This window comes from Diaporthe amygdali, assembly GCF_026229845.1.
Source record: "Diaporthe amygdali strain CAA958 chromosome Unknown NODE_15_length_991109_cov_64_707514, whole genome shotgun sequence".
NCBI lineage: Eukaryota > Fungi > Ascomycota > Sordariomycetes > Diaporthales > Diaporthaceae > Diaporthe > Diaporthe amygdali.
In genome coordinates, this window is record NW_026517035.1 from 691,879 (window position 1) to 715,137 (window position 23,259).

General features: G+C 52.6%; 9 protein-coding genes across 9 annotated transcripts; 3 read left to right on the forward strand and 6 right to left on the reverse strand.

Moving 5' to 3' along the window:
- Positions 1-665: 665 nt before the first annotated feature.
- Positions 666-3,155, forward strand: J7T55_009953 (uncharacterized protein; the record flags this gene model as incomplete). Its single annotated transcript, XM_053143922.1, has 9 exons — positions 666-759; positions 818-1,425; positions 1,491-1,535; positions 1,641-2,008; positions 2,099-2,407; positions 2,561-2,585; positions 2,655-2,775; positions 2,838-2,954; positions 3,124-3,155. The coding sequence occupies 9 exons, from the start codon at positions 666-668 to the stop codon at positions 3,153-3,155; spliced, it is 1,719 nt and encodes a 572-aa protein (XP_052993471.1).
- A 966-nt stretch (positions 3,156-4,121) lies between these two features.
- Positions 4,122-7,232, reverse strand: J7T55_009954 (uncharacterized protein; the record flags this gene model as incomplete). Its single annotated transcript, XM_053143923.1, has 6 exons — positions 4,122-5,397; positions 5,627-5,764; positions 5,869-6,059; positions 6,444-6,565; positions 6,641-6,745; positions 7,013-7,232. 6 exons carry the CDS (start codon positions 7,230-7,232, stop codon positions 4,122-4,124), a joined length of 2,052 nt encoding a protein of 683 aa, XP_052993472.1.
- Positions 7,233-8,049: 817 nt separating this feature from the next.
- J7T55_009955 (uncharacterized protein) lies at positions 8,050-8,798 on the forward strand (the record flags this gene model as incomplete). Its single annotated transcript, XM_053143924.1, has 2 exons — positions 8,050-8,561; positions 8,639-8,798. 2 exons carry the CDS (start codon positions 8,050-8,052, stop codon positions 8,796-8,798), a joined length of 672 nt encoding a protein of 223 aa, XP_052993473.1.
- A 695-nt stretch (positions 8,799-9,493) lies between these two features.
- J7T55_009956 (uncharacterized protein) lies at positions 9,494-10,480 on the reverse strand (the record flags this gene model as incomplete). Its single annotated transcript, XM_053143925.1, has 1 exon — positions 9,494-10,480. One exon carries the CDS (start codon positions 10,478-10,480, stop codon positions 9,494-9,496), a length of 987 nt encoding a protein of 328 aa, XP_052993474.1.
- Positions 10,481-10,943: 463 nt separating this feature from the next.
- Positions 10,944-11,836, reverse strand: J7T55_009957 (uncharacterized protein; the record flags this gene model as incomplete). The annotated part of the gene is made up of 3 exons (XM_053143926.1): positions 10,944-11,162; positions 11,395-11,633; positions 11,701-11,836. The coding sequence occupies 3 exons, from the start codon at positions 11,834-11,836 to the stop codon at positions 10,944-10,946; spliced, it is 594 nt and encodes a 197-aa protein (XP_052993475.1).
- Positions 11,837-12,688: 852 nt separating this feature from the next.
- J7T55_009958 (uncharacterized protein) lies at positions 12,689-14,790 on the reverse strand (the record flags this gene model as incomplete). The annotated part of the gene is made up of 6 exons (XM_053143927.1): positions 12,689-12,887; positions 13,045-13,464; positions 13,538-14,333; positions 14,389-14,448; positions 14,573-14,660; positions 14,728-14,790. The coding sequence occupies 6 exons, from the start codon at positions 14,788-14,790 to the stop codon at positions 12,689-12,691; spliced, it is 1,626 nt and encodes a 541-aa protein (XP_052993476.1).
- Positions 14,791-16,668: 1,878 nt separating this feature from the next.
- On the forward strand, positions 16,669-18,537 carry J7T55_009959 (uncharacterized protein; the record flags this gene model as incomplete). Its single annotated transcript, XM_053143928.1, has 1 exon — positions 16,669-18,537. The coding sequence occupies one exon, from the start codon at positions 16,669-16,671 to the stop codon at positions 18,535-18,537; it is 1,869 nt and encodes a 622-aa protein (XP_052993477.1).
- A 473-nt stretch (positions 18,538-19,010) lies between these two features.
- On the reverse strand, positions 19,011-20,714 carry J7T55_009960 (prolyl 4-hydroxylase; the record flags this gene model as incomplete). The annotated part of the gene is made up of 3 exons (XM_053143929.1): positions 19,011-19,351; positions 19,444-20,322; positions 20,426-20,714. 3 exons carry the CDS (start codon positions 20,712-20,714, stop codon positions 19,011-19,013), a joined length of 1,509 nt encoding a protein of 502 aa, XP_052993478.1.
- Positions 20,715-21,225: 511 nt separating this feature from the next.
- On the reverse strand, positions 21,226-22,761 carry J7T55_009961 (uncharacterized protein; the record flags this gene model as incomplete). Its single annotated transcript, XM_053143930.1, has 1 exon — positions 21,226-22,761. The coding sequence occupies one exon, from the start codon at positions 22,759-22,761 to the stop codon at positions 21,226-21,228; it is 1,536 nt and encodes a 511-aa protein (XP_052993479.1).
- Positions 22,762-23,259: the final 498 nt, after the last annotated feature.

The following is a 23,259-nucleotide window of genomic DNA, read 5'->3' on the forward strand; positions in this document are numbered from 1 at the left end:
TACAGATGAAGATTTCTGAGGGGACATCAGAAGAGAATGGATACAAGATCTCTGGAGTAGAAAGGTTGGGGATCAGAAACCCCCCGTTTCTGGCTTTGAGGTCACACAACGAGTCCGAAGAGCCTCCACAGTAGATCATTCCACCTTTATACTGTACTGAACAAGATGGGCCACAAGACTGGGGTTTGCATTGATGCAGTGCGACATCAGGTTTCGCTACCGATTCCTCAGGTGGGGGTGAAAAGCAATCTTTCAAGCCACACTGTCAGGCCCTATAAGGTGATGATGTGTTTTAGAATGTCTTTTATAGGCTGTCATGAAAATGCACGAAACCTTGCCTTCTTGATAAGCGAGGGTGGTCAGAAATATTGCAGTGTCACACAGAGTTCTGGACACTCAGCCGCCGTTCTCGTGCATGTGTACCAGGATAATCTAGCCCCCAAAGATATTGCTTAATGCAAATGAATATCGTGATCCAAGGTCACATTCTTGTGAGAGCCTGCTTCAAAGGTCCAGAAAAAAAAGAGGCTGACGTGGCAAGGACTTTCCTACAACCCGCACCAACGTCCCCATGTAGACCTATCTCTTCACCAATCTCCTCGATCAAGCGCGTTGTACTGATCGCGTCACTTTTTCTTTGTTTGACTGTACAGACGATAGCCAAGATGGAGAAATTATCGCACCTAGCAAGTCTATCCAGGCGCAAGGAGGCGTTTTCCGAGCCCGATGTGATGTTCGGCATAGATGTTGGCATGTGCTGTATGTATTGCCCATCCATTCTGCTACCACCCATCTTGCTGAGGGTGAAAGAATACAGTCACTAAAGTCGCCTATGCTATTCATGAGAGCGGAGAGTACAGAGTGTGCAATTTTCAAAGTTGGACGGACCTCGGGGGCGCCGAGAATGCAACTGACTACGTTCCGACGATCCTGTATTACGAGAAGGAACATGGTTTATTGGACGATGCACCTAAACAGATCGGCTTCATGAAAAAACATCAGAGAGGACAGCTCAGAGCTTACGAATGGTTCAAAGAACATTTTCCGGGCAATCTCCCCTATTCCCCTGAAGAGCCTGGGAAGACCCAAGGAACATCCAACACACATTCCTCCAGCACCGACACATTCATTCTTTACCGACATTTGCTGACAAAGATATATGTGGCTATCAAAAATTTGGCTTCGGAGATGTTGAAGGACGGGCCGAACTGGGAAGACGCTTGCATCGAGTTCATCTTCAGCGTTCCGGCCACTTGGAATAGGCTGACCGAGACGCTTGATAACATAACCGAAAGATTCAGAGCGGTTGTGAAGGAAGCTGGGTTTGGGGATCAAAATCATCACAAGGTGATGATTGGTCTTACAGAGCCCGAGGCAGCAGCTGCGTTCTGCTTATCAAGTAATGATGACAGTCATTATATCCAGGTATGTCTTTGTGCTCTGTATTACGAGCAGAATTTAATGGCTGACGATATTCTGACCATTGATAGGATGGGCACAAGGTGCTGATGGTTGACGCAGGTGGCGGTACAACGGTATGGCCACTGCCCCCGTCCATTTTGATTACCCGGGAATGTTTATGACTATTCACAACACTCGCGATCTGTATGTTCCAACATGAGAGACCTGACCTTGACTAGGACATCTGCCTCCTAGATAAGAGACCGTCGCAAACCGGCGAAATTACCATCGACCCTCTAAGCGCTCCTGTGGGGGAGAAGCTAGGCTCATCCCGTATCGACAGATCTTTTGAACGCCTCGCCAGAGACAAGTTAAGGAAGTTAGCTCATGACAACCACCTGACTGAGATTTGGGATACCACCAAGATGAGTCGCGAAATGCGGGAAACACCTGATTTCCAGAACAACAAGAAAAGCTTGGACATGACTAAGATCAGGAACGGAGAGTATTTCACTGTGCCACTATCCAGCGCAGATTTAGGACTGACAGGTGTTCCTGATGTGCTTGCTGGAGACGATGTTATGAACAATCAGCTGAAGTTCGATTTGTACGAGCGTTTTACATTTGTCCTAAATTTGTCCTTCCTGCCCTCGGAGCCCTGGAGACAAGAAAACAGACTGATTATTCAGATAAATAGCCTCGAGTTGGCGAATATTTTCGACGAGGCCGTCCTTGAAGACCGGGAAGTATTGATCAAGGGGCGCCCTGAGACTCTTCCTGGGATGATCAAGCTCATAAATCGTCATCGTGATCAGTTGCTGCATCGCGGGGATCGACAGGGCTCGGATAGCTCTACCGCGACAGACATAAATCTAATACTCCTATCTGGTGGACTCGGTTCATCCGCATACATCAAGTATAAGATTGAAGAGTTTCTATCCAAGAGCCCCGGAGCTGGAAGCGGAGTATCAGTGCCCAAGGTGCACACCTTGACCCACCCGCAAATGTGCGTTTGTCGGGGGCTCGTCGAGAACAGAGTGTTGGGGATATGGCGTGCGGCCAGGTGCAATGGAAGCTACGGTATCTTGCAGAGAAAGCCGTATAAGGGCTGGAAACCAAGACACTTTCTAGCAAAGTATGGCAATCATTTGCACAATAGTGAAGGGAGGCGCTATGTTGAGCAAGTGAGCTGGCTGGTTAGGAAGGTGAGAAAACTTCTCTCTCTGCTCCCCAGATTTACTGACATGAAACAGAACCAGCCCAGACCAAGTGAGCCGCCGACCCTACTACATACCTTCGAGATAGGCGCGCACAATTTGTTGGTCGAGTTCGTGGTCTCGAATGAGGTCAAGCCTTCGCGATTTCCAAGCCGCGGTATGAGGGCATTATCTGTCCCTTTTGCCTTGACTTGACAATGGAACTAACTCGTTCCTCAGAAGATTTCATTGCCAAGGTCTCCTGCGACCTTGCAGAGCCAGCAAGAGACCCCGAAGGGAACTTGTACTGCTACGTGGAGCTGTGCTTCCATGTTGCTAGGGTCGAAGTGAAGTGCTGTGAGTACTGCCACGGCCGAAATATTCTGGAGCGGCGATTAAAATCATCACATTGACAGGGACATCCGATGACACAGCGAATCGTCAGCTTATTGGACAATATATGGGCGACTGGGAAACTCGGCAAGCATAAGAATACGGCTGAGTTTATGGTTGCTCCAAATGGTAGCCATGAGCAAGGTGGCTTTGTTCATCATTTGACTGGGGAATTGATTCTTTCGCGATACCTTTCGTGCAGCAGGGGTGGTTGAAATCAAGATGACTTTGAATTAAAGCTATAGAACCCAGTTTTAGCTCAAAAATGGACAGCGTCCAACATTTGTGTCGTCTATCCAGACTGGACGTTTGGATGACCGCTCGCAGGCTGTATCTTCATGTAAATGCACAAGGCACAACCATCTAGGTTAACAGGAGGTTATTCTAGTGATCGTTTCCACTTAAAGTCATCGATCTCACGAAAAGATGGAGAGAGTACCGAGAATGTAGGGTTTTCTTCTTGAAGAGGTACCAAGACGCCTCAAACAAGCATCATCCATAGGATCTGCTGAACACACATGCAATTCTCAATCCCCAATTCCCGTACAGATTGGTTATTTCACAAGACCACGTGGCTCACAGGTTTCAATGGTACGCATCCATTTGTGACGCGAGCTGCATAACCATACCGTTATACGTTCCTCTTGGTCTGATCAAGGAACTCGACAAGTTCATTTTTGGCAGCTTGCTCCTTGGCAGCCTCCTACCATTTCTCAGTCTGTGTAGTGCAGCATTCATTTTTGTGGCACGGAAGCATGGGATCCATCATTTGCACAGAAAACTTTGAATACCACTCAGAGGCGGCCTAATGTATACCGCACCTTGATAACAACAGACGAGGCTGTCTACTTTAATGGCAGAAATTTCCCGAACAGGAGAGACTTTGAAGGCCTTCTATAATGTTCCACTAACTGCAAAGGGAGATTGGACAATCCAGTAATTGCACTTGGGCTAGCTGCAGACTCTTTCGACTTCAGTGACAATGAAGGCAACTTTACTTGGAAGTAGTCTGCTGACCTTTTGCAATGATCCCTTCGCCAATTTCAACATCATGTGAGCCGAGGCTAACCATATTTAATTTTTCACACCTTTCTGCAAAAGTAACCTTACGCGTAGGTAGTTCCCGACCATCTAGTCTAAATCCGTCTGCGCAACCAGCGTCCCATTTGCAAGTACGCGGAAGCCATCCGGGATCTTGTTGTGGGCAGGCCGCTCCCACTCGACGAACTTGAGGCCCGCGGCTCTGAGCCCAGCCCGCGGCACAAAGCTACTTGGTCTGGCTTCTCCAATCGGTTTTCCATCTTCATCTAGCCACGGAACTTCCGGTCGCCAGGACTGCGGCCACTCCAGGGGCCTCGGGGCCTGTGTGTAGTGTGTGATCAAATTTTCTGGCTGATTTCGCCGGTGCAGCCAGCCTCGAAGGGTCCGCCGATAGTGTTCGATGTCTCTGTCGAGACGCACTTCAGGGTGCTTGGTCCATTTCCTCTCCTCGATCGTGGATATATCCGCGCCAAGGAGAACCTGCTCTGCGAGCTGGGTATCTTGGGTAATGACCTCATACACGGTGGCTACGACGCCCATGAGATCGATCTTGAAGCTGCCCGAGTTGTTGAAAAGCCGAAAATCTTTCATAGCGCCCTTCCATCCAAGCTTTGCAGCACAACTAAAGTCAAAAATCTGTAGCACTTCCGTGACAGGATTGATGACGAGGTTTCGAGGTGCTATGTCTCCGTGGACAATGCCAAATTTTAGGTTCAAATAGTCGACCACCTCTATGAGCTGTTCGAGATGCTTCAGTTTGAAGAGTCTGAAAGGGTTATCCTGCAGTGTCATGCCTGGTACGAATACTGATGTGAAGCCAACGACAACTTGGATAGTGCCGTAATTCGGGACGTTTTCGTAATCCGTAACCACACAGTCAAAGGGCACAATATTTGGGTGCCCGCTGAGCCTCAGCCAGCAGTTGAGCTCGTGCCAGTTCCTCAGTGCTTGCTCATGGTGGAACTGATACTTGAACACGGCCCTTGATCCGGGCTGGGATCTATAAGTGATAAGATCCACACACGGGGACAGTCTCTCAATCTCAACAAGGTCATCCCTTGAGACAACACGACCGCGCATGTAATTCTCCGGTATCATTTCGACGGGGCAATAAAGAGGCGTCAGAGCGGAGTCGTCTCTTGAATCCGACGAGGTCGAGATAAGATGACCGTCGATCGAGAAGTTCACGAGGTTAACATCGGGGTCAAGCTGGTCGACGAGGTCAGCCAGAGCTTGGGTGATTCGCTCTTCCACTTCTTCATCGCCACCACCAATGTCAACCTCCTCGGGGATACTCGTCGAGATATACCGGCGCTGGTCCCAATCGATGGTGCGCCACGTCGTAGGTCCTCGGGGAAAGCTCTCGCTGGTGTAAGAATTGAAACGCCGTTTCGGCTGGCAATTATGAAAGAAACCCATCATGCGGGCCGACTTTTTAGATATGAATTATCCTCAAAAATTGATCAGGTGATAGAATGAGAACAGGATTTCTAGTAGCAAAAGAGCCACGCTGACCTTTGGGCTTTGTCGGCAAGGTGCTGAATGAGATGAATTGAAGTCGAAACTCTGCGATTCACCTTACCATCTAAACATACAGGAGATAGTCAACAACCAAGCCACCGTCTTCTTTCTTGAGAATCGGTATCACCCGGGATGAGGTGTGCAGATAAACAGACAACTTGGGAGAGTTGTCGTAGTCCAAGGTCACATCCCTGAGCCGGGCCAACGGGCCTCTGCATTTCAAGCCGTTGGTGCCGCGCACTCGGTATTACATAATGAACCCTTTCCTCTTTTCAGGGTCTGCTTTCGCCATGCCCATGGAGTCTAACATTCAAACCTTGCCCCAGACTCGGCCACCAACAGACAGATGCTGCCTGGCAGATCGCCCCTATCACGCTCGGCAAGGAGGGCCCTAAAAGCCTTGTTCTTGCCCCAAGGGTAGTATGAGTCAGATCTGCCCACTGCCCTTGTGATTCTTACAATGTGGTTCAGATCCGAATTGGGTCGAGTTGATATGGAGTGGATGAGCTTGCTCAATCCGTTTGTCAGAACCCCCCACATACACTTTGTGCTGAACAGATCATTTCCCGCATCAAATTAGGTCTGGCATCGTTACCTATTCATTTGTCCTAGGACTGGGCTTCCAGATGTCTGTTCAAGTAGAAATGGCAATGCGACAACTGTGTTCGGCTATAGCCTTTAACTGTTCGGAGGCACGAAACAATAACTCCTCTCTCACAACAAGACTGGAGGCGGAGCATAACCCCCTTTTGACACAGTACAACACAATCTTTCATTCTAAGATGTATGTTGCAGTATAGATGGAACATTTTTCTGCCAATGAGTGCTCATTGTTGCACCATTCGTCAACTCTCAAGGTCTCTCAGGCCTAACCCCACCCCTGGCTCGAACCCCTGACGGTTGTGACGCAACGTTGGGAATGCCAATGATGGATCGCAGGCCGCAGATGATGACAAAACGTGACGGGTGATACGTGGAGTAGATCCGATATGGGATTGCTTGCGGGTCAATCTCTAAGTCAGAAAACTCAATACTTTTCTATGGTATTGTATTTCAATGTGTGTATTTTGTAGAATTATCTGGAAGACGGCATTTGGCCACAGAGGCAAGTTCTTCCGCTCCCATTCGTATGCGCTCATCATTTTCCTTGGACAAAACCTTGGTGTTCCTGCAAGCTATGTACGGCTGATCGCCTGGAGACGAATTCAAAGGGGTGTGGCTAGCCTCAAATCGGCCGACAATGTGATAATATTGGTTAGATAGCCGCAAATTATTTATCAGTTTGTCTATTCCCAGGTACTTGTGAGTTGTCACGTAGCTTGATGTTGCAGAATACGATGTCCACCGTAGGACATAAAGGTATGCTGGATATGTAAGGCTGTGAGTACATGTACTATGAGCGTGTGAACGGCAATTCAGGAGGATTCTCCCTTGACCATGTTATGCTATCTAAAACTGACATGTATGGATGGGCAACGATGCCATGCAATACCACCTGGTTGTATTCAGCACTGCCTGGGCAAAAGGAGGATGCGCCAGGCCATAGCCAGATACTGAAAAGGAGCTCGTTCGATATTGCGCTGCGTACAGCTCAGTTGAAGCCGATGAGAGGAAGTCGACCTCAAGGGATCGAATGTTTCGTATATCGCATCTACCCACCACTGCTGCGTTGAACATCATGTTGCATCTTGAGAGAACAGTGGATACGTAGCCATATAACCCTTTTTTCTTTTAGCATCTGCACGCGTTAGACCAATTGATAAGCCGTTGTAGGATCATCATGATATCTCCTGTTCACCAGGAGCAAGATATCAACGACACGACAGCTTCCAGTGTTCGTTTGTCGGAGCGCCTAGCATTGACCACAGACGTCGCATTCCAAGCCTGTCTAAAATTAGTGCAATCAAGACAGTGCTTGTGCTGAATGATTCTTTTGATATGACGGCTGGTCTGGAAGGTACAACATTTCGATAAAGCCGTGATTCCGCAATCCTACTTTGTCAGCATTGCACACAATATATTGGCAACTAACTATACATCCCGCAGGGATCCCAAGCATATCAGTGTAACTCGACCTACAATTCCTGCATTTGGAGGACCGCAATTTATCCCGCAATATATGAGCATGCACAAAACGCAACACAACATGCTCAATTCGGTACCTGCGGATCACTTCAATCCCAGATAAATCCAAATTCAGTTTTCGCATCTTCCCTTCATCCGTGAAAAGGTCACCAAAATTAGGATCCGATCACCAGAGGCCACATATACATCTCTCCGGATGATTTGGTGTTCTGGCTTCCGAGAAGCCGCCGTAGCATGCGACATCTACCCATTCACCCCGAATAACCGAGCCGAATTTCGAGCTTCATCCGCATTGGCTAAGAGGTGCTGCCTTCAATATAAAAGTTCAAGGGACTTCCGCCGATCGCAAAACAGAGACCACGTTCTGCCTCTCCACAGAGCCTATAGTTCAAAGCCCGCCATAAACGTCGAGATGCATTGGCTGACTCTCGTGAACACCGTTACAGGTCTTCTCCTGCTCGGGAAAGGAGCCGCTTCCGTCATCAAATCAACGGATACAAGACCACGGCTAGGTCGCGCTTACAACGGAGTCCTGGACGGCGGCGACCTGTCAAGCTTCTCCCTTTCACGGCGCCAGAGCTCCTCCCCTCAGTGCGGAGCGGCAGCCAACGGTGCGCGGTGCACCAACAACCTCTGCTGCTCACAGTGGGGGTACTGTGGCTCCTCGGACATATACTGCTCCAATATCTCGGGATGTCAACCAGCCTATGGAGTGTGCGAGGGCTCGTCCACTACAACTTCTGCGACCTCGACGACCTCGACGACAACCACAAGCAGCTCCTCCTCTTCTACGGTTACGACGACAACTTCGAGTACTAGCACCAGCAGTAGTAGTAGCAGCAGCAGCAGCAGTACTGCAAGCCCGACGGTTGTCCTCCCACCTGGCCAGAGCACCACGACAGATGGCACATGCGGGAACAACAAGTCTTGTCTGGGTTGGGCGTATGGACAGTGTTGTTCCCAGTTTGGCTATTGCGGCTCGGGTGATGCATACTGCTCAGAAATCTCGGGATGCCAGCCTTCTTACGGATTATGCGAGGGTTCTTCGTCATCTACCACTCCTGGCGTACCAACATCGACTTCGTCGTCCACAAGCAGCTCATCTACGTCTTCGGTAACGACTACGACGTCCTCGGTGACCACCACAAGCTCTACCAGTAGCAGCGCCAGTGCGAGCCCCACTGTCACTCTCCCGCCAGGCCAGAGTACTACAACAGACGGCACTTGCGGAAACAACAAGTCGTGTCTGGGCTGGGCGTACGGGCAGTGCTGTTCGCAGTATGGGTACTGTGGAAGTGGGTCGACGTACTGCTCACCCCTCGCGCAGTGCCAGCCAAACTATGGGTTGTGTGACGCTGCGTGAGTCCTGCGAAGGATGTGATGTTTCGGACCACATTAGATGGCAAATTCCATAGCTAGAAAATAACACCTTTGTTATGAATCTCGTTGTCTTGATTTGTGGATTCAGTGATTCCTGTTAAGCGTAGTCGCCACCCGCGATTAATATACTGTACACTTAAGGGGGTGGGACAATAATGCATAATGTTGTATAGATCAATTGAAGCGAAGGGTAACAACAAGAGAGATAGAATATGACATCCTATGATCTCTGAACGATGTATACCTTAGCTGCAATAAAGAACTAGATTTTTAGAGAATTGTCCCTGATGGCGACTTTATCGTTGCATCCCACTTGCATACAGTCAGGAGTGAAGAAATGTCATACCTGAATCGTGAAAGAAAAACGAGATTTCATCCTAAATATGCATTTTTTTTTCTGAGAAGCCTTGAGCGATCTCTTGTATTGATTATTCGCTTCGCCCTCCAGATGTCGGTAGCACGCCACCAAACCAGTCTCACTTCAAGAAATCGCCCTTCGTCCTGGCCAGCACTTCATCATAATACGGCTGGAACGCAAGCCAACCCTTCTCAGGACCCCCAACACTCTGCGCCGAGAACGCGCACTCGGCCTCATCAATCAGCACCTTTTCATACCCGCCCGCAGCAGCCGCATCAGCCAGCAGCTGGGCCTGACAAGTACGGTCCAGCGACATGAACCAGAACGCAGCTTCATCGACGCTTTGTCCAACCGTCAAGAGACCGTGGTTCTGCAGGATGACAGCTTTCCCACTACCCAAGGCACCTGCAATCCTTGCACCCTCTTCCGCGTCAACCACCACGCCGCCAAAGTGTCTGTACACAGCATGACTGCCATAGAAACGGAGCGAGTCCTGCGTGATCATCTCTAGCTCGCGGCCAAACGCACTAAACGCCTTGCCGTGGACGCTGTGCGCATGACATGCGGCGTGGACGTCCGGACGGCCGCGGTGGATGGCGCTGTGGATGGTAAACGCAGCCGTGTTGATGGGGTCGCTGCCCTCGACTATGGCGCCGTTCTCATCAACAAGAATCAGGTCGGAGACTTTGATCTGCGAGAAATGGGCCGACAACGGGTTCAACCAGAAATGGTCCGTCTTGATCGGGTCGCGCACCGAGATGTGGCCCGCTACGCCTTCATCGTAGCCCCGGTCGGCAAAGACGCGGAATGCTGCTGCCAAGTGCTGCTTGCGGTACAGGCGTTCCTCCTCGAGGGTGGCGAATTGGGGATAGCTGCGGATTCGGAGATCCTGGCCAGACTTGGTCTTGCCTAAGGACTGGACTGCGGTCGGTGGTGCTCTGTGTGGTGTACTGGACGTCGTAGGCTGCTGTTGGACAGAGGCGAGTGGGCGGGAAGCTGAGGTTGTGAGATATCGGGGTGGTGCTGAAGCCCGGCAGGTTGCTGCCGAAGCTGCTCTCACGGAGCTAGCGGGCCGACGACCTACTTGGCTCAGGATACGATTCATGATGGCTTTCGTGTGATGTTGTACAAGAGACACTCGGCTTGCCTCGTCAGAAGCTTAGAAGAAGGCGGGTCAATCGGCAACGTCCCCACCCACCCGGCACCTCTTCCGGCTCGGAATTGCGCTGTCACCCCGCGTTTTACCCACATCGGAGCCGGCACCGAAATCTGGGGTAAATGTCGTGGCCTTAGATGGTGGGACCACTGAATCCACCAAAAGAGGCTGTCGGGACTCAACTTGAAAATCGTTCGGGGCGAACCCAGCCGAGAAAATACAAGGGAATTTCAGTGTTTTTGTTTTGATGTGCATTGAATTTTGTTGAAGGATGTTTTGGTTACTTGACCTATGTTGATGATTTGACGTCGATAAGGTATCCCACAAGGACTATTCCATTGGAGACTATTCTGCAAGACGGTTTTCCATTTGTGATTCTTCCAGCGAAGACAGGTCGAGAGAGACACCTACTTTACTTGCGAATAGGCTCCACGAGCTTCTGGCAGTCAATCACCTTCTGCGGCTCCACCATTCCGCACTCGACCAGTTTCTTCATCACTCTGATGGCCCAGTACTGGCAATTTTCTGTGACCTCCTTCCTGCTCTTTGCCTGAGGAGGTGGCTCAGCTGCAGCAATCTTGCTGACGATGTTGTCCATCTGAGGTGTAAGATTGGGCACGATCACGAAATACTACCATACAGAGTCAGCCAGTGTCCGATTAGGGTCGTACAATATGAGTCCGACTCCCAGGGTGCAAGTGAAGTGAGCAGGGAGCTCAAGGAAATGACTTACATCTCGGATGTCCGGATTACTCAGAGTGGGCACAGGGATTCCATCCTAATAGAACTTAGTTTCTCTTCCTCTTATATCTCTTAGAGCCAAGATTTGAGTGGGTTACGCAGCTTGAAATCTGTGCACGAACCTGATTCGGTCTGTAATCCATGAACTCGGCGTCCCCCGAGACCTGATAGACATTTCCTTCCAGATCGCCACCTTCAACATCAGCTGTCTCGAGGCTCCAGTGTAAGGGCTCGCCCTCGGCCTGGTTGTGTCGAACGAGGTAGAGCTGCTTCATTTGGGAAGTCGACTGTTTGTTGTCAAGAGGCGACTCGACCTTCTTCCAGGCAGTCTTGATGCCATTTGAGTTGTGTGTGCGGACATCTGCGTTGATCAGCACGTGCATGATCTTAAATCGTATGTTGGAAGGATGAAGTGATTGGCAGCTTACAAGATGCTCCGTCATCGGTGATGGCAAATTCTTTGTTGAGTCCAACGCGCTTCAAGGTGATATTTGGATCATGAGAGTCTACAGAGGACACTGAATCGGCGCTGCTTGGCCGTCGAGAAGTCGAGATATCTGTCATGTCGCCAGATTGAGTTTGATATATCTCAAATCGAACATGTTGCGAAAAAAGGTTTGCTGGTTGTGGGACACAGGGCTTGACAAGAGCCAAAGAAGACTGAATGCTGGAGGTTAGACTGTTGGGAGCGTTCTGGAGAACCATATGCGCTTGAGAATCCGGTGACTCTTTTCAAGTCAATTAAGGAACAAATAAATTTGCTCGTGCATCTGATTTTGACACATTCACTGCATTCTGTGAGTCACTACGTGGTGTACTCGGGTCTGTTGTAGGCAGCCGCCAACATTTACATGGGTCGTGGGCTTCAGCCACTGCCAACAGGGAAAGCATATGTGGACACTGGCTTGTGCTCATGACATACCATGTCAGCAGAGTCAATTCGTGCAATTTAATAGCAAAAACTTAATCAACCAAACCAGCCACGAGATAGATTTACTGTCAAGAAATCTGGAAAGGCAGTTGGATACCGTGCGTGCTATGTCGCTGGGTGTCAGCAAACGAAAGAGCATCCGCTCACATATATTGTAGCTCTCTTGAACGCCAACATTACATCTCAAGCAACGACCATGACAAAATTTTCGTTTAAATTCCCTGCGACGATTCAGATGGAAAGCAAAACTTGCACTCGAATCCTCCTGAAGTCCACAGCTAGCTCCCGCGCAACGAACATTACAATGCGCAGACATCTGCGTCTTGGGTAGCTTCAAAGTCAGTGCCCAAGGATGAAGCAACATCCTGTCTCGCACACAGACCATACGACAAAGATATCATTGGGTAAGCGAGACATGATGTCAAGCCACGCGCCTGCAAGACACATGCTCGACATGGAGGATGCTTCAGGGGACGCACAGGGAGCTAGGCTGCCGGGCCACGTGGGTGGTGATCCAGAGGCTGAGACAGGTCCCGCATCCGGAACCCACGGACGGCGAGGCCGTGCTGCTGTGCTACAGCGCCGGCGGAAGTCTGGAGATCGACGTGTCGGTGCTGGACGTCAGAAATAGCTCTTCGAGCGGCGTCACTGCTGGTAATCACGGGTGCCGCGTCTAAATCCAAGCTTTGCGTGTCTCGTGAACGACAATCTGTAATTTTCCAATTTTCCCATCTTGTCTCACGACTAGACCGGACGCTAGCCTCCAAGCTGATCATTCTTCCCTTCTCTTGGGTGAAAAACCAAATATGGCCCCTTGTGAGAGGCCGCAAAAATGTCATACAGCTGGTACTCATCCGGCCTTCCCCTTCCGTCAACCCTGCCGGTCGTGCCCCCGCCCACGCGACCCAGCTCCCCAGGCGCAGCCTCGAAGTCAAAGTGCCAGATCGTCTTGGAGATGACCAAGCTCGCCTCGAGGTACGCCATCGCCTTGCCGGCGCACGAGCGTGAGCCGATGGAGAATGGGGCGAAGGCGGAGCGCATCGTCGCGACTTGCGCTTCGTTCTCGGAAAGCCAGCGCTCGGGCTGGAATCTGTAGGGTTCGGGGAAGTACTTCTCGTTGTGGTGAAGTGCGTACATGCTGACGCCTACCTGCGTGCCAGGTGGGATGAGATGCCCGTCTATAATCAATGGTTGCCCTTTCTGTGGGTCATCCTCAGCGAGCTGGCGCCAGGGAATACCGGGGACTGGTGGTGCCATGCGCCTGTTGCAATTATCAGTCATTGTGCATTTGTCATTAAAATAACTCTTCCTCAAACTTCATCTGGGTTACTAACATCGCCTCATCAATACAAGCACGCAGATAGTGACAGCCAGAAAGTTTCGGGCCGCTGTGAATCTCGGCAGCACTGGAGAATGTTGTCCGTATCTCATTCGCAAGCTTCTTATACGTCTCAGAATTGATTTTTCTGGTGATGTAGAAGAATAAAGCGGCTGTGGCAGCAGCAGTGGTATCGCCGCCTGCGGCAAGGAAGAAGATGCCCTCGGAGAAGAGCAGCTCACGCAATTTGGCATCATTCATGGCTGCGCCTTGGGCCCCTTCGGCCACGAAGGAAACGAGATCGTTGCGAGCGTGCTTTCCCTGACCCAGGCGACTTGATGTCATTTGCTCCAGGAGGGCAAAGAAACGCTTCCGGCTGCGGCCACTGATGCTGGCGAGCAAATTTTCGAGGCCCAGGTCGTAGAGCAAGGGGAACTGGAAGAGGCAGTTGCTCTTGAAGTTGCCTGCGAATATTCCATCCAACACAAACCGGTGCTTTGGGTCACGCTGAACATTGAATTCGAACCCAAAGGCCAGGAGACCTATCGTGTCAAGCCCAACCCACCTGAGCCGAGGAGTGATATCCATGGGCTCTTTGCTAGATCGAAGCTGCTCGATGAAGATGTCAACCTGCTGTTGCAAGGTGGGCTCGAAGAGACGCGTCGCTCGTTCAGTCACGGCCTGACCGATGACCTTCCGCTTGGTGCGGTGAAGGCTCTTGTTGAGGCAGTTGAAAACATTCGGGGAGGTCTTCGCCCCTACGAGCAGAGTATAGACGAACGATTTGCCAACTCGCTCGTTGTTGTAGATATCTGCATATTCAGTCAAGGACTGGTTCCGAGATTGGGATTTGATTCTTTGTCGTACCTCTGAGGGCGGTAGCAGTGTTGAACACGAGCCTGTTCGGACCCTGCCGGTAGACAGGCCCTAGTGGGTGTGATTGTCAGGATGACTGCAAAGGCAAGCACAGGTGGTTACACTGTCCTACCGTATGTTCCGTGGTCTCTCATTATAACCAAGTAGAATCGCATCCAGAGAGCATTCCACCCACCATATGCGTCAGTCACCTTCGCAAGCCATGGTCCTGGATATCGCCTCAGCGGGTGTAAAAAGATGCGGTAGGCCGAAAGAAGGAGGAGCTGTCTCGGCAAGTCAATAGAGCAGTCACCGGGACCGGGAACAGTATGAAGTGAGATTTGGACGCACATATGGGATGAGAAGATAGACGAAGTACTTCGCCAATGCGAAGATAGACTCAGAGGCAGACATGTTCGTACTATCGATTTAGTCGATTGCGGGATGAAGCAATGCAAGGCGATCAAGCGCGTGAGGCAGACCCACGCACGACTTTCGCTTCAAATTATTGATTTTGTCTGAATCACAACGCAGTTTGAAGCTGACAGAAAGTGAGGAGAAGCACACGCTATTTATTGTCAACGTTGTAACCCACTAGCGTCATCTGCTTGACCAGCACCTGCTCTTCCAAGAACACCAACACTCATGAACATCAAGACGCTAAACCTGACTGGGGAGAAAGATTTCACATAAATGTGCACGCTGTTCTTCGATGACACAGAGCTGATAAGCGCCGCCTTAGATTTACATCGCGACCACCTCTTTTGATGCTCAAGACGACAAGAACCAGCTCTGAGCCGTAGTCGTCACTCCCAGTGCGTTGATTTACCCGGGAAAAACACGCTTTCGGTAGTTCATAAAGATCCTCATGGGTAGTGACTAGGTCCATAAGAGCGTTTCCAAGCGTGTCGCGGGAACATTGGTACAGAAAGACTGCTGGTTTTGACACATCCTTCAAACGGTCTGCTGCGCAGGACGATCGCGTTTATATCGTTTTCGTGCCCCAACGACTAAGCCGACACAGATTTGATCTATCTCGGCAGATGATATCGAACAAAACGAGCAGCTTCGTGACTAAGGCTTCGAATCCGGATGTCCGTGGAGCTTTGCAACTGGATTGCTGGGGATTTTAGTGCTTATATCAATGTGTCTGAGATTACGGGCGGGACCAAGAACACTGTGATTGGTGAGTCGGCGACTAGGAAAAGTCAACCTGAAATTCACGGCATTGTGTATAAAGAGAGATTGGCGACTACGTGCGGTATATTGTGTGATAGTCTTCATTCTTTGCAGCATCCTGTCACACAGACCTATAAGGCCAGTTGGTAAAGATGTCCTCCTTGATATCAAAGTACGTTTTCAGTACCAAAATACACCTGTCCCGACTAGCTCGACTCTTCATGACGTTGTCAACCTTGAGAACGAGACGATCTTTAATGGTTTTCGATGGATCTTGGATGGCAGTCGACGAATCGACTGATGATGCTTGGCTTGGCTGTGTGGAAATTTCGACCATTTTCTGGAGGTGGCCATCGCACATCGATCAGAAGCCAGAAGTTGAGTTGGAGACTGGAGAGGAGTATCTAGCCTCCGGGGAGAACAATCTGGAATCTGAGCACCTAAACTCTATCCAACTGCCATACCTGCATAGCTGCACACCTGCATAGTCGAAGCACATCGCCCATCGATGTGCTGCTGCTCTGTGTTTTCTCATTGCGTCATCTGGCCTCTCCCCCCAATTCCTGCCCAGCTGCTCCCAGCTTTGCAGGCGGTCCAGGCGGTTCCTGGTGACCGCTGCTAGCGCTGCGACTGGGCTCAGGTGGCCCCCAGCCGCATGTGGATGGTCTGAATCCGAGGGCCTCCAGGACCCCCAAACCACCCAGGACCCTGGCTCGCTGGGCCTGGCCTGGGCACTGACTGCCCCACCTGCTTTGTTGCTGGAGCAGTAGCTGACCTGACGCAGCAAGGAAAAAGCTTGTCCAACTCGAGTCTCTTTCATCTCACTTCATCCACTCACCATCCACCTCCACCCATCCACCGTCCATCCGTCACTCTCTCAACGTTTCTTCTCACATCCCACCAACTTCACCGACCATCGCACAGTCCCAGGAACAGCAAATCGTTACGATGTGAAAGCAACGAGGGCTTCACGACGTGGTATAACTTGCAGGAAGTCTCATTTTTTGGCTTTAGCGTTCGCTTTTCTCACTCTTAGCCTCAGACAACATCTCACCGTCTGTCTCATTGACATCATCTCTCATTCCAACCTTCCACCCCACAACCACCGCCATCATGTCTTCCCACAGAGACATCCCCGACGACATCCTCAACCGCCTCAACAGTGTTTCAGGCTCCTACAACCCCAGGGACGACGGCCAGGAGCGAGTAGCTGCCGTTGTGGCAGAACACCTGCCCGATGGGTACACCGCCGCCTTTGATGGCTTTGACGGCGCCAGTCCCGCTGCTAACGAATCCAACGGCCCGGCCGGCTCAAGTTCCAATCCGGAACAGGCCGACGACTCCGAACCCCCCGTGGAGTCCTCTCTCCTCCTACAGGGCGGTGACATCCACCGTGACCTGTTCAAGATCCCCGCCCAAGCACCCGGTCTCCAGCGTGCCATGACCTTCTCTCACCCCGTCCGCACTGACACCCCCGACAACGGGCTGACCGCCGCCGACATCAACCAGATCCAGGGGTTCCGGAGGCATCACGTATTGCAGAAGCAGCAGACGCAACGGCCCAGGGGGGGCTTCCAGGGCGGCACCAGCATGCCCATCACCCGCAGTTTTGTCGAGTTCTTGGACCTCTACGGCGCCTTTGCTGGTGAAGATCTTGCCGACTCCGATGATGAGGGTATCACCGATGAGGAGGCTACCCCATCTGAGCAGGCCGTCGACGAGCAGGAGGCCAATGAGAATAGTCCTCTCATCCGTCGGCGGCCCCACCACATAAGGAGAAAGTCCTCCCGTGTGTTGAGGCGGCAAGGTGACGCTTCCACCACCAAGACATTCTTAACCCTCCTCAAGGCATTCGTGGGCACGGGCATCATGTTCCTGCCTAAGGCCTTCTACAATGGCGGTATCCTCTTCTCGTCTATGTGTCTCATATCTATCGCTGCCATCTCCATGTGGGCCTTCCATCTCCTACTCAAGTGCAGGACCTCCTGTGGCGGTTCCTACGGAGAGATCGGCGAGACCATCGCCGGGCCCTGGATGCGCAATGTTATCCTGACTAGCATCACACTCTCACAACTGGGCTTTGTGTGCACGGGTCTTGTATTTGTTGCCGACAACTGGTTCAGCTTCTTGGCGGCCGTCTCCAACGGCGCCAATCCGCTCGGCATCAAGGCCCTCATCGCCCTGCAGGCTCTATTGCTCATTCCGCTATCCTTCATCCGCAACATCTCCAAGCTAGGCGCCGCGGCCACCCTCGCCGACGCCTTCATCCTCATCGGGCTCTGCTACATCTGGCAATACGACATTAGTCACCTGGCCACCAATGGTATGAGCCCTACCGTCGAGCTGTTCAATCCCAAGGCCTACACCTTGACCATCGGCGCCTCCATTTTCACGTTCGAGGGCATCGGGCTCATCATCCCCATCCACGCGTCGATGCGCCACCCAGAGAAGTTCGAGCCGCTGCTGGGGCTGGTGATGCTCATCATCACCTGCATCTTCACGTCGGTCGGGGCGCTGTGCTACGCGACCTTCGGCGACCGCACGCAGATCGAGGTCATCAACAACTTCCCGCAGGACTCGCGGCTCGTCAACGCGGTGCAGTTCCTGTACGCGCTAGCCGTGCTGATCGGCAACCCAGTGCAGCTGTTCCCGGCCATGCGTATCCTCGAGGGCCGCATCTTCGGCCACCGCAGTGGCAAGAAGGATCTGCTGACCAAGTGGAAGAAGAACGCCTTCCGCACCGCCCTCGTCGTCGTCTGCTGCGCCATCAGCATCGGCGGCAGCACCAACCTCGACCGCTTCGTCGCCCTCATCGGGAGCGTTGCCTGCGTCCCGCTCGTCTACGTCTACCCGGCCTTCCTGCACTACAAGGCCGTCGCTATCACGCCGCGGGAGAAGATCGCCGATGGGGTGCTCATGGCGCTGGGGATTGTTGGGATGTTCTACACGACGGCGATCACTGTTGCGAGTAGTTTCGTGTGAACTTTGCATGAAGAAGAGGGGTTGTAAAAGGGGAAGAAAAGGGGAGGAGACCCCACGGCGAAGGAACGGTTCTGCATATCTTGGCATCTAAACGACAAATCATCTGTGGGAGACTCGGGAATACGATTTGAGTCGGCGCTCTGGCGTCGGGAAGACATGTGCATGGGAGATAAAACGGAGCAGCGAGAGATAAAGGAGGGACAGAAAATCACGCGCAGATGGGAGCAGCAACAGCATCGGATTGGATATTTGGGCGTGTGGTTTGTAGCATTGTTGTTGGTTATTTCTTTTTTTGTGTTGTGATAGCGCTTGTAAACGATTTCGATGCATACATGGGCAGGTAGTTATCGATCTCAACAATCGATCTGGTTCTCACCTCATGTCAGTTCTGTCTATTGTGAACCCTTGCACCAGCCATGACATACAATCAAGGCCAACACCATCTGCCAACAACACGACGACCACAAAACCAGCTAATCCCTTCCGGGATCGACATCATACTCCACGTCCGTCCGAATAACATACTTAGCCGACGGCCTCTCCCCACGGCGCACCCCGGTGCCTTCGTGTAGCAGGCTTCCCTCTGTCTCGCCGTGCGGGAACATGGCCACGCTGCCCTGAATCGGCTTGACGGGGTACGCGTTGAGGGTTCCCTCGCGCGCGGCCGGCAGGAAGAAGGTCGTCTCGCCGGCCTCGAACTCGTCGTTGAGGTAGATGAGGAACGTGAACAACGACGACTGCTTGGCGTCCGGCGGGCTCGCATCGTACTGGTATGTGTCGTCTGGGAGGATGCCTGAGGGGGGCCAGGCGCCGTCTAAAGGGGGTGGTCAGTATTTGGTTATATGGAGGGGGGCTCCATAGAAGGAAGCAATACGGAAAACACAGAACAAAATGGACAACACTTACCAATATGCGCCCGGTATTCCGCCCCCGGGACATATCGATACACACGGAACCGCCGATTCAGCCCCCTTACCTTCCGACCACCCACCCGCGCGGGCACGAAAGGCTCTACCCGGCCCCAGATCCCCCGGCAAAACTCTTCATCAGCAACCCAGTAGAAATTGTGCGCCAGCACGCTATTCTCCCTCGCCTCGTCCCCGTCAGGCCGCACCGGCGCGTCAGGAGCGAACCCGATCGCCTCGGCCGCGCCGATGATCTGCCCGCACTCGTCCGGCGAGAGCACGTCGCGCAGAAGGTGCAGCCCCGGCACGACGGGATGAGCGTGGTGCGTGGTTTGCGGCGCATCAGGCGATGACGGTGGCGCCAGCGCGATGGTGCCGTCCCGTGAAGCGTGCAGTGTCGCTGGGTGCCGGTTCGGTGGGTTGCGCTCCGCGCCTGGGATCGTCTGGATGACGCGGAAGCCAGCCCTCATCGATTGCGGGATCGATGCCGGGAGGGTCCCGTCCATGACGGAGTCGTAGACCGTCCGCCGGGGGCGGTCTGCGTCGCGGAGGTCCCAGGCTGGCCGCACCGCCATTGGACCGGGCTCGGCCTCTGCTGCTGCGCTGTCGGGTGGTGGCAGCGAGTGGTCTACTGGCCCTGTGACGCGCAGGACGGCGTCTAGGACCTTGAGCGTCTCGACCTGGGCTGCGGTGCGCTTGACTTGCCCTTCGCGCTGCTCTGCCAACCCGCTGATGACGTCCAGGTCGCGCACCCAGCGGCACAGGGCGCCTAGTTTTGGTGCTTGCTCCCGGATGCGCATCTCTGAGAGGAGGATGCGGGCCTCCGTCAAGCCGCCATCTGCGAGGGCGCCGCTGATCCGCGACGTTAGGTTTGCATCGGCTGAGGTATTATTAGCCTGCTGTCCCTCCTGATGATTTGACCTATGTGAACGTGTGGACCGGGGTGCTTTGTTCAGTGCTGAGTGGATCATATTTCAACGAACCTGCAGCATTAAACCCGGTGGTACAAGCCTTGCGGAACTCAAACACCGCCGTCCTTAGGTCCTTGCATGCTTTGGACTTGATTAGGCTTGGGTTCTCTACCAGCGCTTTTAGAGTTTCGACCGTAATCTCGAGGTCCTCCTCCGGCACGACCGTGTTGAGGAACTTGAGCTCAAAGGCAGCGCCAACGGTGGGCAGCACAGGGGTTGCGGCCTGCTGGGTCTTGACCTTCTTCACCGCGCCGAGCTGCTGCTGGCTCTGCTGCTTGCGCTTTTGCTTGGACTTGGACATGTTCGCAGTGATAGGAGTCTGCTTCGTTCAATTAAGAGGAAGTAGACGAATTTATATATAAGTTGAGGGTTGATGGATTGATTGGTTGGGGTTGGAGTAGCAAGTGGGTGCTTGGCTGAGGAGAATTCGGGTCGTCGACAACTGTGTCACGTGACGGGGGGTGGTCTGATCCCATCACGGTGGCGAAAACGGCTACGCAGGGAGAAAAGTAAGTTGCAGATCTAAGCAGACACATAGAAGCCAATCTCAGGAATAAACCAAGTGTTGCATAGTAATTGACGATAGAAAAGTCTGCTGATGCTGCTGCTTGGCATGGCAATAAGTCTTCATCACAGCGGGGTCAAGAACGCAGAACTAACTTATCCAGAAATGTTATATTCGTGATCGCCAGTGAGGCTTGTATTTACTTTAGAGATCTAGACCATCCTGACAATGCAGGTCTAATCCGACTAGGTTTCTAATCATGCACCCTCCTATACCCAATTCTTGTCTCATATATACCACAACCCCTCTACACCTGTATACCCTCCGGCACCGACTCATCTGTAAGATTACCACTAGTATCTCCATCCTCCGCCCCCAACCACTTGGCCATCACCCGCACCGCCTCTGCGTACTCAACCCCAAGGCTGTCAGGCGGGTTGAACGGCAGCGGCTTGTCCCACGCGTGCTTCGCCTCCGGCACCACCCGGTGGCCGACCTCCTTGCCCCTGGCCTTCAGCCTCTCCGCGAAAATCTTGCCCTCGGCCAACAGCATGTCGTACTCGCACAGGCACAGCTGCACAGGGGGCAGTTTATCGACCAGGTAGTCCGGCATGAGGCCCGGTGACAAGAGAGGATTGTCTAGATGCGCCTTGAGCTCATTGGGCGGGTAGATATACGACGCGTCGAAGATGTCCGTCAGCGACCGCGGAAGGGTCATCTCGGGTTTGCTGCAGGTCAGGCGCTTGCGCGGCCGGGACATGGTCCAGTCGAGCAGCGGGTAGAAGAGCATCAGACCCACTGGCTGTGGGACCTCGGCTTCGGCCGCCTTTGGTATTTTCGAGCCACCCTCCCCGGTCGACAGGGCTAGTTTCGACATTGAGTCGGTCAGGGCGGGCTCGATCTTGTATCCGAACTTCTCGTGGTCTTGTAGCAGCGTCCAGCTTGCCAGTGCCAGGGTCCCGCCGGCGGAGAAGCCGGTGAGGATGATCTTGTTAGGATCTATCCAGAACTCGTCCGCCCTCCGCCATATTTGTAGTATTGCGTCTGCGCAGTCCTCGACGGGCGTTGGAAAGGGATACGTAGGCGCCAGCCGATACTCGACCGAGAACACGACAGCGCCTAAGGCCTGCATGACTGCCATAGCCCATCTCCCGTCATCTGTGGCTTGCCCGAGCACAAAGCCTCCACCGTGGAAGTTTATGATGGCAGGTCGGCGGGATGTCGGGTCGGGCTGTGGGTTCAGCGTAGAAGGGATCTTGTCCATCGGGTTGTCGACTTGGCCGGAGGGAGTTGTTGGTAGGGACATTGAACTCTTCGACTTAATCGATTGGGAAGATCTGAAGGACATCCTGGACGATAACCTGGACAGGGAAGGTCGGAGAGAGGCGCTCTTGTCACCGGTTTCATCCCCACTACTGCGTATGGAGCTTTTGGACGAGAAGCGCGATAGAGGAGGCTTGAGGCCAGAGTCATTCCCGTTCTCCTTGCTTTTCTTCTTCTTGAGCGACCTCAGACTGCCCTTGGAGCTCTTTCTCGACAAGGGACGATCTGGTGTCCATACTTCTGCCTTGATCTTTTCCTTGCCGCTGTACTTCTTGGAGAGCGTTGAGTCGAAGTATACGGTCTTATGCGGTGACGGGACAGCGGGCGAGGCCATATTGCCCATGCCAAAGGCAATGGCAGCTCCGGTACGATATGCATACGCCCGGGTCGCCAGGGACCATCGCGAGGATTGCTCAAGAGGATTATTGTATACATCGGTGGAGGGCTCGTCAACTGCGTCTTTGGCCTCCTGGACAACATCTGGCTGCTCAGCCAACGTGGCAGCGGCGCCTTCGGACATGGTTTGCTTCTCTCGTGATTTTCTGGCTTTTCTCTTGCTCGGTAGGGACTGGCCGTTGACTTGCTGCAACTCTTGCAACGGTGCTGCTGCTGCTTCGCTTAGTAGGAGCCAGAGGGAGCCAGCTTTTCAGAGAACGAGTACAAACAAGAATACGTCATTTCACGATAGGCCCAGGGGAGGTTTCGTGACCAACCCCATGGTGTCTCAGGGGTTGACACCCAGAGCTGGTTGTGATTGGAGTAATCTCCGGGGCGGTCCTCCAGCAAGGCAAAAGGAGACAGGAATCTAGCTGTGAGACTGGACTATCATCTGTTTCGGGGTTCTTGACCAATCTGACAGGGCCAGTGACTGGACGATAACGAGAACGGTGCAGGAGCCACAACTCGCAGAATCAAGCGAGCTTCCCGTTAGGCGCAGCGGGTGACGTCAGGCGACCCCCAGCTTCGGGACACACCGAGCACGGGCCATGCTGACGTCGTAGTGGACAGTGGGAGGAGA